This window comes from Dermacentor andersoni, chromosome 2, assembly GCF_023375885.2.
Source record: "Dermacentor andersoni chromosome 2, qqDerAnde1_hic_scaffold, whole genome shotgun sequence".
Lineage (NCBI taxonomy): Eukaryota > Metazoa > Arthropoda > Arachnida > Ixodida > Ixodidae > Dermacentor > Dermacentor andersoni.
In genome coordinates this window covers 223,085,755-223,105,420 of record NC_092815.1, presented here as the reverse complement: position 1 = coordinate 223,105,420, position 19,666 = coordinate 223,085,755, and the positions used below count along the sequence as shown (strand labels likewise).

The window sequence follows — 19,666 nt, the reverse complement described above, 5'->3', positions numbered from 1 at the left end:
TACCACGTGTCTATAAGGCAGATATGAATCTGAAAACAAATTGCGTTTGCAGAAGGTTCTGGACCTGCCAGATTTGGACATTCTACTACCACCGAGCGCGAACACGTTGGAGACAAGTGTACATTCAGGAAACGGCCAGTTTCAAGTCACTGTGACCGACTCCGACATTGAGAAAAAAACGTCAAGGCTACCGGCACTAACCTATGTTGCCGGCTATTGTGCCCATGCAGCTCTAAAAAAGCTGACATGTGCATCTTGCAGTGAAAGCCTTGTGATGCAAGACGTCGATCTAGATGACCCTGAGAATGCATTAATCACGAAGATGACAAGGGGTGGCCTGAAGTTTCCACGAGCAGTTGCAGTTAATGCAGTACTCTTTAATGAAATTATATTGGACAAGCTCAGGACATCAGAATATGCCGTACGATTTTTCAGCCTTCCTAGGCAGAAAGATACTCTTGTCGGCCTTGTGTTCGCTACCCTTCATGACTTTGAGGATGTCGATGTGTGTGATTTCGGTCATCCTGCACAGGAGGTAATGGGGCATGTTGTAAGTGCTGCAGCCAATACACTGCTGAACAACTTGTGCCGCACAGAAAACGACAAATTACGCAACGCCAAGAACGACCGAAAATTGCAGACCTTGAAGGCCTGAGATGTTTCTCATTATTTATTTTTTATTCATGAAGCTCTGTTTTGTTGAACATCTAGGTATGTTTGTGTTGACAGAACCCTTGTAAAAAGAAACCTGTGGCGTAGCTAGGACTTATTTGCCTACATTATCAAAATTTAAACCCTGCATTTTGGCCAATTCAAATGTTATTTGAGTGCATTGTGCTACCTGTTTATGATTCGAACTCTCCATGCTACCGCAATCCATTAATTGCATGTTTTCCTTTAGGACTGAGAGTAGGCCTCTCGTTTTTTACTTACTTTTCACCATTATCTCAGTATTTTATGAAGACCAATAAGGCCTGCAAACAAGGCGGGTGGAAATAAAATAACCACAAGAAATGGTACTACAAAGACGGAAGCTTATTCTATTTGAGAATTAGTTGTGCGTGACCCTATAATAATAAAATTTTAACAATAAAATGAACCTCGATATTCGTGTGTCCAGCGAGGACTGTGTTACGCAATGCAAGAGTGAGAATGATAATTGTATATGGAAAGTTTAAACTGTTTGTTTCTGAATGCAGTTCTTATCATTTGTGAATAAAGTATATTCTGTGTCTTCAATATGCAGTTTTCCTCTTTCTTTCCGTCTAAGGTTAAAGTGACTAAGCTGCATGCAGTTTGCTTGTCTTAGTCCCGACCAAACATCACAAGCACAATAAGGCAGGTCGTGCTGCGATACATGCAAAAAAGAAATGTCGCCAGGCAAGTAATCTAAGGAAGGTATGAAATAATGTTGCTTTCTATGGTGGTGTTGACTGCAGTGAACCAGCGGCTCCCCCTTATTTTTTGCGTCAGCTATACGCGTCTTGCTTTCGAACCGAAGCATATGCATTTATAAGGTGCTGGCACTTTAAGGACAGCACTAATTTTCCCATGCCATAGTATCCGCGACGCGCAAAGAGACACCCTGCAAGCGCAACGAACCTAGGCGCGGAGACGCCGACGGCGTCGACTGTCCGGCTCATCCGACTAGCGTGACGTCACACCGGCGGGCGGAGGCCTTCCTTTTTATTCTAGGTGGCTTTTGCACGGCGCGCTTTTCCTCCTGGGCTCCCGCGGACGGGCCGTAGGATTCTATAGAGGCGTGTTATTTTTGGCCAGTTGCGCGCCCCAGTGGGGTTGAAAATTTTGAAAAATGCCAATAACAGCATCGATAATGCTGGAGGCAATGTTTATGAGGAGGTTGGTTTTTTCTTAAAGCCGTATGAACGGGGCATACCGATGTAAAGGGAGCTTTGGGGCGAGTTCTATACTCCAGACAATTTTTCTGCCACATGATCAGATGTTTTACTTGGTGCGTCTGATCTAGTATTGCGTGTGACACATCTCTTTGTGTGTGGCTTATTAGGTGAAAGCCTTAGACCTCTGTTTCAAGGTCCCGTTGTGTGCTACAGAAAATATCACGTGACCGAAGGAAGGCGGGAAGCGAACCAAAGCATGTGCAGCCGCGTATAAGAGATCATTAATGATTAGCAAAGTAATGATTGATTAGTGATTGGATTTAAGATGAATTCGGGTGTCTTAAGGAGGATTAAGGTGGATTGCATAAGGCCGCCATTGGAATATGAACCTGGCAACGTTTAACGCAAGAACATTATCTAGTGAGGCGAGTCTAGCAGTGCTATTGGAAGAATTAGAGGGCAGTAAATGGGATATAATAGGGCTCAGTGAAGTTAGGAGGCCAAAAGAAGCATATACAGTGTTAAGGAGCGGGCACGTCCTGTGCTACCGGGGCTTAGCGGAGAGACGAGAACTAGGAGTCGGATTCCTGATTAATAAGAATATAGCTGGTAACATACAGGAATTCTATAGCATTAACGAGAGGGTGGCATGTCTTGTTGTGAAACTTAATAAGAGGTACAAAATGAAGGTTGTACAGGTCTACGCTCCTACATCCAGTCATGATGACCAGGAAGTCGAAAGCTTCTACGAAGACGTGGAATCGGCGATGGGTAGAGTGAGAACAAAATACACTATACTGATGGGCGATTTCAATGCCAAGGTAGGCAAGAAGCATGCTGGAGACAAGGCAGTGGGGGAATATGGCATAGGCACTAGGAATAGCAGGGGGGAGGTATTAGTAGAGTTTGCAGAACAGAATAATATGAGGATAATGAATACCTTCTTCCGCAAGCGGAATAACCGAAAGTGGACATGGAGGAGCCCGAACGGCGAGACTAGAACTGAAATAGATTTCATACTCTGCGCTAACCCTGGCATCATACAAGATGTGGACGTGCTCGGTAAGGTGCGCTGCAGTGACCACAGGATGGTAAGAACTCGAATTAGCCTAGACCTGAGGAGGGAACGGAGGAAACTGGTACATAAGAAGCCGATCAATGAGTTAGCGCTAAGAGGGAAAATAGAGGAATTCCAGATCAAGCTACAGAACAGGTATTCGGCTTTAAGCCACGAAGAGGATCTTAGTGTTGAAGCAATGAACGACAATCTTGTGGGCATCATTAAGGAGTGTGCAATAGAAGTCGGTGGTAACTCCGTTAGACAGGATACCAGTAAGCTATCGCAGGTGACGAAAGATCTGATCAAGAAACGCCAATGTATGAAAGCCTCTAACCCTACAGCTAGAATAGAACTGGCAGAACTTTCGAAGTTAATCAACAAGAGTAAGACAGCTGACATAAGGAAGTATAACATGGATAGAATTGAACAAGCTCTCAGGAACGGAGGAAGCCTAAAAGCAGTGAAGAAGAAACTAGGAATTGGCAAGAATCAGATGTATGCGCTAAGAGACAAAGCCGGCAATATCATTACTAATATGGATGAGATAGTTCAAGTGGCTGAGGAGTTCTATAGAGATTTATACAGTACGAGTGGCACCCACGATGATAATGGAAGAGAGAATAATCTAGAGGAATTCGATATCCCAGAAGTAACGCCGGAAGAAGTAAAGAAAGCATTGGGAGCTATGCAAAGGGGGAAGGCAGCTGGGGAGGATCAGGTAACAGCAGATTTGCTGAAGGATGGTGGGGAGATTGTTCTTGAAAAACTGGCCAGCCTCTATACGCAATGCCTCAAGACCTCGAGCGTACCGGAATCTTGGAAGAACGCTAACATAATCCTAATCCATAAGAAAGGCGACGCCAAAGACTTGAAAAATTATAGACCGATCAGCTTACTGTCCGTTGCCTACAAAGTATTTACTAAGGTAATTGCAAATAGAATCCGGAACACCTTAGACTTCCGTCAACCAAAGGACCAGGCAGGATTCCGTAAAGGCTACTCAACAATAGATCATATTCACACTATCAATCAGGTGATAGAGAAATGTGCGGAATATAACCAACCATTATATATAGCTTTCATTGATTACGAGAAAGCGTTTGATTCAGTCGAAACCTCAGCAGTCATGGAGGCATTGCGGAATCAGGGTGTAGACGAGCCGTATGTAAAAATACTGAAAGATATCTATAGCGGCTCCACAGCCACTGTACTCCTCCATAAAGAAAGCAACAAAATCCCAATAAAGAAAGGCGTCAGGCAGGGAGATACGATCTCTCCAATGCTATTCACAGCGTGTTTACAGGAGGTATTCAGAGACCTGGATTGGGAAGAATTGGGGATAAGAGTAAATGGAGAATACCTTAGTAACTTGCGCTTCGCTGATGATATTGCCTTGCTTAGTAACTCAGGGGACCAACTGCAATGCATGCTCACTGATCTGGAGAGGCAGAGCAGAAGGGTGGGACTAAAAATGAATCTGCAGAAAACTAAAGTAATGTTTAACAGTCTCGGAAGGGAACAGCAGTTTACGATAGGTAGCGAGGCACTGGAAGTGGTAAGAGAATACATCTACTTAGGACAGGTAGTGACTGCTGATCCAGATCATGAGAGTGAAATAATCAGAAGAATAAGAATGGGCTGGGGTGCGTTTGGCAGGCATTCGCAGATCATGAACAGCAGGTTGCCATTATCCCTCAAGAGAAAAGTGTATAACAGCTGTGTCTTACCAGTGCTCACGTACGGGGCAGAAACCTGGAGGCTTACGAAAAGGGTTCTACTTAAATTGAGGACGACGCAACGAGCTATGGAAAGAAAAATGATAGGTGTAACGTTAAGGGATAAGAAAAGAGCAGATTGGGTGAGGGAACAAACGCGCGTTAATGACATCTTAGTTGAAATCAAGAAAAAGAAATGGGCATGGGCAGGACATGTAATGAGGAGGGAAGATAACCGATGGTCATTAAGGGTTACGGACTGGATTCCGAGGGAAGGGAAGCGTAGCAGGGGGCGACAGAAAGTTAGGTGGGCAGATGAGATTAGGAAGTTTGGAGGGTCAACATGGCCACAATTAGTACATGACCGGGGTAGTTGGAGAAGTATGGGAGAGGCCTTTGCCCTGCAGTGGGCGTAATCAGGCTGATGATGATGATGATGAAAGTCGATGAAAGTGCATTAGGGTGAATGAAGGTGCATTAGGGTGCATAAAAACTAGGTTGGATTAAGGTCGATGAATGTGCGTTGAGGTGCATTAAGGACGATTATGGTGGATTAAAGTGCATGAAGAAGGATAAGGGTGGATTAAGGAGGATTATGGTGGGCTAGGGTGAATGAAGGAGGATTAGGGTGGACTAAGGTAGATGAATGTGGATTCGGATGGAATAAGGTGAATTAAGGACGATTATAGTGTATTAGGGTGGATTAAAGTTAATAAGGAAGCACTTGGGTTCATTAAGGAGGCTTAAAGTACATTAAGGAGGGTTGGAGTAGATTAAGGTGGATTAGGGTGCATTAAGGAGGAAATTCGTGGATTAAAGTGAATGAAGGAGGATTAAGGTCGATGAATGTGGATTCGGTGAATTAATGTGCATTAGGAGGTTTATGGTAGACTAATCACACTTAATACTCAATGAACCCTAATTCGCCTTAGTCCACCTTAATGCTCTTCATCCATCTTAATACTCCCAATTCCTACCTAACTCCCAAACGTTACCTAACCTAACCTAATCAACCTACATCGCCCCTAATGCACCTTAGCCTACCCTATACGGTCTTAATCCTCCTTTATCAACCATAATCTATTATAATCTGCCTTTATCCGCCTTCATCCACCTTAATCTTTATTCATACATCTTAATCCAACTTAATCCTGCTTAATACTCCCAATCTACCTTAATACACCTAAATCCACCTCCATCAAACCTAATCCAGCTTCATGGTCCCTACTCCACCTTAATCTACCCCAATTCAACCTAATCGGTCTTAATCCTCCTTTATCAACCTTAATCCACATTATTCGACCTTAATCTTTCTTTACCCACCTTAATCCTCCCTAATCCTTGTTCCTGCACCCTAATCCACCCTAATACCCTTTCAACAACCCTTCACCTTTATCCACCATAATCCACCTTAACCCTCCTCCACCCACCTTAATCTTCATTTATGCAACTTAATCTCTTTAAATACATTCCAATCCACCTTAATCTTCTTTATTGCGCTCTAATCAACCTTAATCCTCCCTAATCCACCTTATGTAAATCATAATGATTCATTAATTAACTTGGGTAATCATTCTCTTATAGACGGGTGGACATGCTTTGGGTCACCTGTGGCGTTCCTTGGGTCACGTGATACTCCCAGTTTACAACGCGACCTTGAAACATAGAGATCTAAAGGCTTTCGCCTTAAAACAAAAAAAAATCCATGTTGATTAGCTAACGCTCACCACCTGCAATACCACGGGCATACTTGCCACTAATTTTTTCAGGGCGCAAAGCGAAATCTATAATGCTGCACTTCCGACTGAATAACAACAGTTAGCGACATGCGAGGTGATGGAGCCGCCCCAGAATATTAAGGATACTGAGGACAACCGCAACAAAAATGCTGGTGAGCAGGCCGGAAGAACGAAAGGAATGCAGTATAACGGGATGCTTTACTACGAGCTGTAAGAAAGACGCCTCAGCTCGCAAACAACGCTGTTCTTTGTCGGAACAAAGTTCTTTCGGCCAATGTCATGCAGCCACTGCTTCCTACGCAACAAAGAGCTGTGGGACGATGCCCTCCGCGACGGACCTCCCGAAATCCTCCGAGTTGTGATACAACGGGCTCGAAACATCGCCGGAATCATCTTAGGGACCCTGCACTGAGGGTTCCTCCCACACTGCTCTCGCCATTAAAATATTAATAATAAAGATGTTTTACTCTCTCCTGCGCAAGCCGTCACGCTTTCCTTGTGGTATCATAAAAACGGCATAACCATCTTCAGGCTTCTTGCTGCAGTTATATGCGCAACAGCCCGGCATAGCGCTAGCACATAGAGCAGAAAACAGCGTACAACGTTCGCTACGCCGGTCTAAAGCGCCGAGCCAGCCGTGCTCAGGAGGAAAATGGCGCGAACAAAAAAAAAACACACACACACAATCAATACTCAAGATCCGCGCGTTTCCAAGGGCAACGGCAGGGAGACCAATCGTCGTGCAGAAAAACGGGGGCAAAACTGGTTGCCGCGGGGGAACGCACAAGGGGCGAGGAGGAAGCAAGTAGGTCCAAAGCGGTTTTGGTAGGTCGCGCGGCAGCGGCAGAGTTTAGCGGGCATATAGGGATTTTAGCGGGCATATAGGTGTGGCTAAAGCCCCTCCATCCATAGAGTTTCCTACAAAAATTACTAAAGGGAACTCTAGTGCTAGTGTCTACGGGCGCTGCAATGGGAGCGGTTGTCCCAGCATGGGAATTATGGGAAGTACATGGATTTGCCTAAACTTCGTACTTTTGGCTTCAAGCTGCTTGGTGACTTCGTAAACTCGTCATTTTCTACAGTGTATTGGGAAATAAATAATCAAATAAACATCATTAAAATTGCCCGACGGCAGGATTCGAACGCAGGGGCTCTAGCACAGAAGCCTGATATTTAAACCGTTAAGCCACGAACACATGTATCGACAAGCAAATGAAACACCCTTATGAATTTATCGCGGGCATGCCAGTGCCTTGAGACGCTTGGCGCGTTTCGATTTGGCCACTGGACAAGCTCAATCGTTGCAATTCATAGCAATTGTACGCGTTCCCGGCGTCTTCTGCACTTCGAAGAACGTAGATTGCGCTGAAATATACGACAATAAGATTTATATCGCGTAATATACAAAGCCACAAGAACGTCTGAATCCACAAGCACGAAGATCAGACAAATCCACGTACTTCCCATCATTCCCATGGTAGGACAACGACTGCAGCGCCAGAGTTCCCTCCAGTAATTTTTGTAGGAAACTCTATGCCTCCATCCACGCGCCACCGCCGCTTTCTGGTCGGCGAAAACGTGTATGAAGGGGCTTTAGGTGTGGCGCCCTCTCGCGTACGTGACGTCACGGCCAGGACGCCGCTCGCTCCGTCTCGCTCGGCGGCCGCGCGCGTTCGTTCCCTTCGTGTATGCTTGGAGTATGGGTGGCTCGAACCGCACTTATGGAAGGGTACGTCGGCTTCTTTCTGCTGCCATGCCTGAACCACAGTTCCTTCTCCTAATGCACGTGAGTCAATAAAATTTGGGGCTTGGATACCGCAAGCTATGTAGCGTTGAACGGGGCTACTGGTTTTAGAATGCATATATGCGCCGTGTGTGTCCATAAATATTGCGTAAATAGAACGTCTGCAAATTCAATTCGCGAAGTTGTGTACGATGCTTGGCTAAGCACTTAACATTCCCTTAGAATTCAGCTATGAGAGACATTGCATTTTACACGAAAGAAAAACCTTGGTAATTGGCGTCAGCATGTTATCCTTGTTAGAAAGACATTGCCCAGCGAAGCTGTCATCATGATTCTCATTACTCTGGTGAGTTGTTCTAGCCAAATATGCAGCGGTGGACACTATGCAGCGGTGGCGTAGAGGTAGAACACCCGCCTCGCGTGCAAGAGGTCCGTGGTTCGAATCCCGGTGCCGCGCAATTTTCCACCGGATTAAAAAAAAATATGGCCATTTATTAATGCGTAAAAGAAAGAGCTAGGCGCCCATTTTTTAATGAAAAAGTTTGCTGCTAGTTTCACCCCTCTCTGAAACAGGCCTCCAAAAAACGAATCGCGGCGCGTCATGTAGAGTACTTACATAGTTAATTGACAAATACCATAGTAGCAATCACCTGAGAGAAAAGTTTCGTTGTTAAGATCGATAGCCAATCAATTGCAAGCGATGAAATGTTTCATAGTGGCCCTCAGTAGCCTTTATCGACAATATGGCACACCCATCACGCAACGGTAGCACGCAAGGTAGCAACTGACTGTCGGTATGGCGAGGCACGCTTTGTTCGTGAAACCCGTCAGTTCACTACAATTTCGAATTGAAACCATAAAGCATTTTTTTTACAGCTCCAATTGGAATGGCTAAAATATTCTTGAGCACGCCATCGGAGGAGCGTGCCAAAAAATACAGGACAATCACTCGACTGAGGATGGGAGACAAGGAGTTCGAAGCCTACGCGTACGAGTCGGCTCCGGAGGATACATCTAAGGGAGTGATAAGAGGAGTAACGCACGAGGTGTCTCCTAGAGAAATCGTGGAGATGCTTGTAACACCAAGGAATCCGACGGTCCTCATGGCCAAAAGGATGGGAAACACCACGAACGTCATCATCCTTTTCGACGGGCATCACGTCCCAAACTACGTGAGATACGGAAGGGCACTGGTCAAGTGCTCACTATACCGGAAGCAAATAGACATATGCTACCAGTGCGGACGCCTCGGACACAGAGCCGATGTCTGCCCGAACCCGAACAGTAGGATTTGCAGAGGCTGCGGCATGGAGAACCCGCCACAGGACCACGAGTGCGAAGCGAAGTGCCAGCTCTGCGGCAAAGACCACCCTACGGCGGATCGCCGATGTAATGCCAGATACAAGTTACCGTATTTGGTAAAAAGGCGCCGCTGGGAGCGAGTCAGACGAGAGGAAGAAGAAACGATGTACCACGGAAGGGAAGCTGAAAGACTGTACAGGCCAGGACGGGAAGACTGGAGACAGCGGTCGGAACATCGGACAAGGGAAGGATCTGGACTAGAAGATTTCCCCAAGCTCCAGGCAAGGGAAAGGGGCCGCTCGACGTCGAACAGAACCAGATCGAGATCGCGGTCCAGATCGAGATCCAGACCCAAGACCAGTACTACCGAATCTCTTAGAGCACAGGGGGGAGGAAGATCTCAGAGCCCAAAAGGAAAGAGCGACGTCAACGGCGCCGCGGGACCCTTACAGGTGAGCTGGGCGGACGCGGCTTCCGGGGCGCGTGCGGAGGCAGAGGCTGCTTTTCAAAATAGAGTTAAGACGCTAGAGAAAGAATTGGCGCAAATCAGGCAGAGCAATGTTGCGTTTATGGATGAAATTAAAAAAACTCAGGCAAGAGAACGACCGTTTGAGGAGCGGGAAAGTGCCACGCAACAAGGAAAGCTCTCGAGTTATAAGGGAGGAAAAAGAGACAGCAATGGAAGAGGACGTAGCCCTTACCGCCATTAAACGTAAAACCGAGAGCGCTCCGATTGAAACCGGATTAAAGAAACCCAAGCCAGTCACGACGTTCCAAGGAAGACAGGAGGAATTTGACCAGAAAATCGAAACCAGCATCAAACAGAACGAAACAAAATTTGAAACTAAACTAGAACAACTGGAAGTGAGGCTTGAGGCGAAGATAGAGGCAAAGATGGAGGCGCTAGGAAAGGCGATACTACAGCAGGTGCAACAAATGATGGCTGACTTCGAAGCCAAACTAGCAATATGGGGACCGCAAACAAGTAGGGGGGGACCGGTTAAGACGGCCATTAAGCCGTACACTAGGCCCCCCGTACCCGCCGAGGGATTGGAGAACCTGTAACGCCGCCATGGACAGACGAATTAGATACACGATTTGGCAATGGAATTGTAGAGGATACGATCGAAAACGATACATTTTGCAACAACACCTTAAAGACAAAGAAAACCCGGATATTATAATGATGCAGGAAACAAATGGGCTGGCAAAATTGTCGAGTTACAAGTCCTTTGGGAGTGCCGAAGGGGAGACGAAGGCGCTAACGACGTTGGTAAAGCGAAATCACTCGGTCGTTCAACACGACACGGAAGTTAAGTCAATCGATCACATTCTTTTAGAACTCATACCCATGCGGAAAACGGAGGACAGCCTCTTTGTATTAAATATTTATAGCAGTCCAAAGTGCAGACACCATAAATTTCGATCGCTCTTTAAAAAAGCCCTAGCCATAGCGGACAACCGAGCGGTAGTGATCGGAGGCGATTTTAACGCCCAACACGCGGCATGGGGTTACAAAATCGAAACTCAAAAAGGCAGGAACCTATGGCTAGACGCGCAACAGGAAGGCCTGACCCTCGTGACCGACCCATCGGTTCCCACGAGAATAGGTACCAGCATTTGCGCGGATACTACGCCAGATTTAACATTCACCAAGAACATACGGGACGCGCAGTGGACAAATACGCAACACGACTTTGGGAGCGATCACAATATACTAGAAATAACGGTAAGGGCAGGACCGCGCAAGACAAAGGGTAGACCACTTAAGATTGTCGACTGGGACAAATTCAGGAAAATAAGGGAGGAGGCCGATGACACGACACAAGGTATTGAGGAATGGACCGAAAAACTAAAGGAAGATGTGGCGGCAGCTACGAAAACGGTCCCGCCGGAGGCGCATCTAGAGAACGTAGACAGTAAGCTTCTACACATGTGGGAAGCTAAGGCAGGGTTGCAACGGAGATGGAAAAAAACAAAAACACAACCGGACGCTTCGTAGAAAGATAGCCAAATTGAACAGGGACATAGAAAAGTACGCCCAGCAGCTATGCAAACAACAGTGGGAGGAAAAATGCAACAACATGGACAGTCAGATAGGAATGGCAAAAACGTGGAACATCCTTCCATATTTGTTAGACCCGGACGGGACAAAGTCGGCACATAGGCAAAATATAAATCGGCTAATACAAACGTACCGAGGGACAGAGCAGGACTTCCTCAAGGAAATCGAGAAAAGGTACATTTCGCAAGCGCTGCCCGTCATACACCCTGACTACACAGGGCAGGTAAATGACGAATTAGACAGCAAAATCGGCGAGTCAGAGGTCAGGGCAGCCCTGCAGAAACTCAATACCAAGTCGGCACCCGGGCTAGACGGTGTAACGAATAAAACGCTAAGGAACTTGGACGATGAGTCTATAGCTAAGTTAACCGAATATATTAACGAATGCTGGGAGGCAGGGCAGATTCCGCAGCAATGGAAGACGGCACAAATCGTGTTAATACCTAAACCGGGCAAGCGACTGCAAATTGAGAACTTGAGACCCATATCTCTCACTTCTTGCGTGGGGAAACTCATGGAGCACGTGGTCCTAGCGAGGATAACCACCTACCTCGAAGACTGCGACGCGCTCCCGCCCACGATGATAGGATTCAGGAGAAACCTCTCAGCGCAGGACGCTCTGTTACAACTAAAACATCAGATCATAGACGATTCGGGCAGATCGACAAAAGCAATTCTCGGGTTGGACCTAAAAAAGGCCTTCGATAACGTAACACATGCAACGATACTAGATAGAGTAGGCGAATTAGGACTGGGAAAACGCACGTACGATTATGTACGCAATTTTTTAACTGGTAGAAAGGCAAAGATCACGATAGCGGACCTAGTTTCGGGGGATATCGAGATAGGCAGTGCAGGTACGCCACAGGGCTCGGTCTTATCACCGATGCTATTCAATCTGGCCCTAATCGGGCTGCCAGTCAAGCTGCAAGAAATCGAGGGTCTAAATCATACCTTATACGCAGACGATATCACCCTATGGGTGAGAAACGGAAGTGACGGGCAGATAGAACAAACGCTTCAAACAGCGGTGGAAACAATCGAAAAATATCTAGAGGGAACAGGGCTTACATGCTCGGCAGAGAAATCGGAGCTGTTACTGTACAGACCGACTCGCAGAGGTCGCAAACCAGGCAACTACAGGGAAGAGCTCACCCATAGAGAGGAGATACAGTTAAAGACGGCCGGTGGGAAACCCATACCCAAGGTCGATAGGATCAGGGTATTGGGGCTCCTCATTGAAGCCAAGGGCAACAACGGAGAAACCCTCAGAAGACTGGAGGGAACTGTAGCGCAAACCATCAGGCTAATCAGAAGGATAACAAATAAACATAGCGGGATGAAAGAGGAAAACACGATCAGGTTAATACAGGCCTTCGTAATAAGTAGAATAGTGTACGTAGCACCGTACTTAAAATGGCAGGTCGCGGAAAAGATCAAACTAGAATGCCTCATTCGGAAAATATACAAACTAGCCATAGGACTACCGATCAGCACCAGCACGGACAAGTTGCTGCAATTAGGCCTACACAACACTATAGACGAGCTCATTGAAGCGCAACGTACGGCACAATATGAACGCCTCTCTAAGACTAGAGCAGGCAGACACATCCTAGAGAGATTAGACATACGTTACCACACACAGCATGGTGTCAAGGTGGACATCCCGAGAGATACGAAGGAAAGATTGGTAATACCTCCCTTACCAAAGAACATGCACCCAGAACACAATAAGGACAGAAGAAAGAACATAGCGAAGCAAATACAGAAGAAATTCGGCAGCGACAACTACGCAGTGTTCGTAGACGCGGCTCGATACAGTCGCAGACGGGGGTTTACGGCAGCCGTAATCGATAGGGAGAAACGGTGCAAGACGTGCGCGACGATACGCACCACAAGTAACGAGATAGCTGAAGAAGTAGCCATAGCACTCGCAGCAGCTCAGACTAACGCAACCGTGATAGTCAGCGACTCTCAGACGGCAATAAAAAACTTTGCCAACGGCCGAATCTCCCCGGAGGCACTACGAATTCTTCTTGCAGGAGGCCAAAATTACAAAAGAAAGATATACATCACCTGGACACCCGCTCACACCCTCGCGGAGGACGGCAACAACGAGGCGGCACACGACGCGGCTCGAGGGCTTACGGACCGAGCCGCAGTCGCAAGTGACGCCCCGACAGCCTCCGGACGTGAGGGTGCGGTAAATGAGTGGGAGTGGGAGGACAGAATGACAACATATAATGACATTACAAAACATTATAGGTTACAGAGGCGCATATTCCCGCGACCTCACGCAAAATTGACAAAAAAGCAGTCTGTCGCATGGCGGCAGTTACAAACTAGGACGTATCCGAATCCTGCGCTCTCGCACATCATATATCCGGATGTATATCCTACGGACAAATGCAAAACATGTGAGTCCAGAGCCACTCTGGAGCATATATTATGGGAATGCCGAGGAATAAATAACAATAAAGAAAACGCGGCCTCTAGCAGCAGCCTTCGCACGCGCTGGGAAGCCGCGCTGCTCAGCCCCGCCCTCGAAGATCAACTATGAGCCGTCCAGCGGGCCGAGGATGCCGCCAGGACCCAAGAACTCCTGGCCGTCACCTAGGCGGGGCCTTTGGCCCTCCCCACCAACTCGCAGGGCACACAATAAAGTTCTTTCCTCCTCCTACTACAGCGCAGCTTAGATTGCCTAGAAAAGGAAATTTCAAGCCCTTTCTGTCTCACCATGTCTCGATCCAGCGTTGTTTAACTATTCGCTTCGCCGGTACATAAAAGAGAAACTCGCCTAACTGCAGGCAAAATAACGTTTGCTCCATTCCAATCGCAAACATTCATAAAGAAAACACCATAAGACATATATATATTCACTTGATTTTTGACCCTCCACATGGGAATTATATCTTCAGTATGTCCCATACTACTAATGATTGACGCTTCGACTTCTTTCTGGCTGCAGCATGTGGTCCAACAGGCATATTTCACTAAAATATTTAGGCCGAGAAGCCTGTGTCAGTTCGCCAAACAAATTCGTCATGTATATTCCTCAAGCAACAAGCACCAGTAAATTTCTCAAGTTAGTTGAACGTGTAGCACAGAAAAGGGAATATATATTGGTACATTCCTTTTTGTATTCTGTAAATAGACGCAAGCCTTCATTAGCTTTACTTCAAATTACCGCCGCTTAATATAACCACATGAAGAACCGCCTAACGCCAAGAAGCAGTCAAAGAAGCAAGTTGTGCTTGTAGAACCTAACTGCAGTATTAGTTAAGTCCTAGTGTTACTGCTGAGCGTTTCCGTGAAGAAACGAAAAAATTCTATTACACCATCAACTACTCGTCGTGAGCAAACCAGTTTTAGCGGATTGTAACTTGCGGTAACCCATGAACATGACAAGCAAGCTATTTCCTTCAGTGCGCATGTGCGCACGCTTTCTGTCACACCTTCCCTCTCCCCTTATCTTTTCTTTATATTTCCGAGCGTGAAATAAACCCGGCGTTCTTCGGCTGGAACGACTGTCTCGTTCACTACGGGAGGGGCGTTGCCTCCACCCGTCAACCATCGCAACATAACTGTTGTAGAAGTCATATATAGCCAGCGCCTGTGACATACTACTTGCACCGTGGCAGGTATGGTATCATAACTGGATTCTTATTTTCTATGTTTTTGCGGTTGTCGATTGAAAAATCTGCAATGGCTTGGTCTGCGCTCCTTCGGCTGGCACTGTAGCGTTGCCTTCGAGAGCTGCATTGTCGTCTAAGAAATAAGCTCTTTGAATAAATTTTCGCAAATGAAGACGTCGTAAAAATATATTTGAGACGACCGCCATAAGTATATACAAGCAGAGAGAACGAGGGCGAGCAAACAAAAACACCGCAGAAAGCGCCCGGACACCGCCCGAACTGTAGCAGACGACAGGCGTGAGTCCTTGTCCTGACGTCACGCGGGTGCTGCTCGCAGCGCCCCTGTAGTTCGTTCTCGGTGCTAAGCTTCGTCGACATGTGTGTAGTGGTGCAGTGACCGGCTTCCACTGACGTCAATGGGCGAGGCTTTCTCTTTCGCTGGCTCGCCAGCGCGCAACAGGTTGCGTGCGGCTCGTGTGTGCTGCGCCGGTGTGTACCGTGGTTTGCCGTGTGGCTGAGGTCATTGATACGTCTCGTGCGTTTGTCCGGCTCATCACCGCAGACAGTCTTCGTTTAGAAGTTCCCGCCGTTCAAGATAAGATAAGCAGACGGTGACATGCTGTCTGCGGCCATCAAACAAGGTGTGTTATCGGAGGCCTTTGCTGCGCTGCGTGCGCGGAGTTGGCCGCCCCATATGCGCGTGCTAAACGTTCTGCGTTTAACCTGCTTGAGTGGCATCTGCATGACGAATATAATTTTACCTCTGCCGAGTGGGTAGCAAAACGAAAATGACCAATGAGTAGTAAACTAGCGCACTGCGCTTCCGCACGTCAGTCATCTCGCGATTGTTTAACTTGGTTTGTCTTGTTTCATTTCTGGCATTCATGAAAGGTAATCGACACTAATGCGCATCTATAGACTGTGTAAAATAGCTAATAGAGTCAGGACTGAATACCAAACTTCCTCTTACACCGACATTTGACGGCCGTGCGGCGTTTCGGTTTCAGCATAGATGTACTACGTGGTGCCACGTACTGTGTGGTTGCACGTATGACGACCAAGAAACCTTCAAACGGGACTCCCATATTTGCCGCTACAGTTCATGCCGTTCGGACCATTGTGCTGCACCCAGAAGAGGCCGAATTAAGAACGGTTAAACTTGCCTCCCTTGTAAATTGAGCCACCCAACAGTATGGGCTCAGGTTGTACGTATTACTGAGTGTCACATACAATTTTAGGGAGAGAGCGCTAATGTTCAGCAGGCACTTGGAGGGAGGTAGAAATCCTGCTGTTGCGGTGGGCAGTGAAGTGCTGACGGAAAGGCCGTTTATTCTTATCTGAGTGCATGTGCTGTGGGGATGCCACTTGCGTCTTCAGGCACTCGTTCTGTGCAGCTCAAAAACTGGATACAGAGCTTGAGCCTTGTTTCTTTCAGAAACTGCACTGCAGGACAGGTTCAGAGAGGACAACTCACACGAGCACTGAATAGACTGTAATGTTTACTCCTAGGTCGCGGGATCGAATCCCGGCCACGGCGGCCGCATTTCGATGGGGGCGAAATGCGAAAACACCCGTGTACTTAGATTTAGGTGCACGTTAAAGAACCCCAGGTGGTCAAAATTTCCGGAGTCCTCCACTACGGCGTGCCTCATAATCGGAATGTGGTTTTGGCACGTAAAAACCCATAATTAAATTAATTAATGTTTACTCCTAGTGAAAAGCAACATATACGCACGGATCACTAAATGAAGGAATAAGCAGATGTCACCTAGGGATGGGCTTGCTGCTTTCGTTCATCAGGTTGCTATTTGGGCCTGCTGGGGCACCATTAGTACAGATTATGCAATGTGTTTACGGACAAGGACAACATCTGTGTATCATTTGCTTCTTTCTGTTGTCTATAACATGCCATGTAATGTGTGCAGGGTTTTGCTTTTCTGTTGGTGGATTTTTCTCTGGAGCCCAGTTAACTTATTAGGAGGACTCAACAGAAGCCTCACAGCTTCAGTCTTTTTCAAATTGTGCGATACTTTATGAATGCGGAACAGAAGCAGTGCTCTGGTTAGCCAATTTGCGCTGCTTCTTTGTTGTAGCAGTTCAAATTGTCTTGCACAGGCCTTACCCCCTGCTTTAAAGCGCTGTTTCTTGGCTTAAGTATGCATTGCCCATTGGACCACAGATCTCCATTTAATGTTCAAAGGATATCCTACAACGAATATTTTTACATCCTTCGGATATTCTTAGAAGTCTCAATGATGTACTATGGATGTCCATAGGATCGTCCAAAAAAAAGAAAAAGTTCATTGTACATCAAAATCGGATATTCGGATGTCCACAGGACGTTTGAAAATAAGCTTTTCCTATAAAAAATGTCGAGTGTATGTCCGAAATAGTATACCTTTAAGACATATAAAAGGCAGGATGTCCGCTGTATGTTTAGATGTACACATTTCCAAAGCAAAATGTTCAGTGGATGTCCAAAGGACTATATTTTCAGTTGCAGGATTTACACTGGACATTCAGAAACACATTTTCCTAAGCAGAATGCCCACTAGATTTTCTAAACAGTATGTGCTTAAGCAGCACGTCCACAGGAACGTTCCTGTTGAATCCTTGGTGAAGCGTTGTGTAAGCTAAACTGGCAATTTATGAATCTCCTTGGCTAAACTACAGAGGCTGCACTAATGTGAGTTGTGGGGCAAAATTTATTATCCTGCGCAGAAAGAACTGAAAAGCAAGGCTTGTCGTCAGCAGGGTTCCCCATCGGAAATGTACCTCATGACTTAGCAAAGGACCAGGTCTAGGGAACTGCACTGGGAAAAGAACTTTTGCCAAATGTTACAAGGCAGTATAAAAGAAACAAGCTACATCTGGTTGCCTGTGAATTTTGGGAAAGCTGCCACTTCGTTTGGTAGAATAAACGCCAACTGAGCTAGCCATGCAAAACTACAATTAGAATTGTAGTACTCCTCAAATCACAGCAAGGGGTTTGTTCAATTGTGCCCTGGACACAAACAAAGTGCAGTGTATAATCAACAAGACAAATCTTGTTGAAATATTTTACTGCGACAAAACATCTAAATGTTTGATCGGAGTAGACTAACAGTAGTGAAAAATAGTTTGCAAGTATTGTTACAAAAGCTGTATAAAATGACTAAAAACGCTAGTCCAAGCTGTCATTCCATAAACCTGATGGAAGGCATAAAAAGGTACAGCTCAAACAACGCAAGTGACCTACAATCACTGCTTCTTATTAAGTCGCCATGTCATTTTTTTACATAAAGCATGACATAAACATTTGCAAGCAAAATTACTAACAAGAACAAAACTAGACAGCATAGAACACTTCTCAGGCTGAGAAGATTACAAGGCAATAGCAATTAAATGTATACTAAAGTAAATGAGACCACATCACAATAGTGTTAGTACTCTGTAAAATACAATTGAAGATGCCCAACAACAACGATAAAATTGTGATGGAAGTAACCAAAAAAAGCAGATGTGATCACTCAGACCAAATTTTAAAAATGCTTAAAGGCAATTACCACTAAGCACACCAATCCACACATGAGCAAAATGTGTGTTGAAAAATTGCTGAGGGAACTACTGAACAACAATAACAGCAGAGCACAAAAGAGCAAGAATTAACTAGGCTGAATGACCCAAGAATGAAATCTGTATGAAGAGAATTAATGTGCTTGTTGATCAGTGAGCTCGCAGGTGAAAGACGAAGCTAAGAGTTTCCAGAAATTAACCTACATATTATGAAGAACATGAAATCGTTTTCAGAATAATGAGCACTGGGTGGACACATTGCTTCACTTAACAAAGAAAAAGAGAAAAATACTAATTGGTATCTTAATTTGCCCACTACAATATGATAGACCTTTCTAGTGCGAACAAAATCACCTGTTGTGACTAGAACAGCTACAGATCAGAAATTTACCTGCCATATGTGAATAATGAAGCTAAAAGCCCACAGAAATAAATCTTATCAAGCACTTGAAAGTGCTTACTGGATAATGAGCATTGACCTGACGAATTGCTTAGCGCATATATAAAAAAAAAGAGAAACAAATTTGTACCTCAATTTGTAGCTTGTAGCATGAACAAAATAATGACCTGTTATGGCTAAAACCATTACTGACTAGAGCTTGTCACAGGTGAAAAAAGTAAGCTAAGAGCTCCAAGAAATGAATTGGTATCAAAAACATGAACATATTTCCTGGATAATGAGCGCTGACTAGACACATTGCTCAAGACATGAAAGATTAAGCATACAAATCAGTACCTCAATTTGTCTGCTGCTACCCATTAGAACTCTGAAGGAGGAAAAAGAAACACTTGTCTCTTGTGGCAAGAACCACTAATCACAAAAACTTATGACGGGCATGCACTACAAGAAATCTGCAGAGTGATAGCAATGAAGCTGAGCTTTTTACATAGCAAAGAATTGAGAGAATAATAACTCACAAATAACAGTGATAAATCAACTGTGTGAACAGCACATGCGCAGCAATGCGAGATCGTTAGGGTCAATCTATAGC

The 19,666-nt window shown here is 45.7% G+C and overlaps 1 protein-coding gene across 1 annotated transcript in view; it reads left to right on the top strand.

Moving 5' to 3' along the window:
- Window positions 1-15,540: 15,540 nt before the first annotated feature.
- The window catches only part of Gcat (Glycine C-acetyltransferase), a 175,055-nt gene continuing 170,929 nt past the window's right edge, over window positions 15,541-19,666 (top strand). The window contains exon 1 of the mRNA XM_050186605.3: window positions 15,541-15,760. Coding sequence (XP_050042562.2) covers window positions 15,736-15,760 — 25 coding nt within the window. The 5' untranslated portion in view covers window positions 15,541-15,735. The remainder of the gene's footprint in view (window positions 15,761-19,666) is intronic.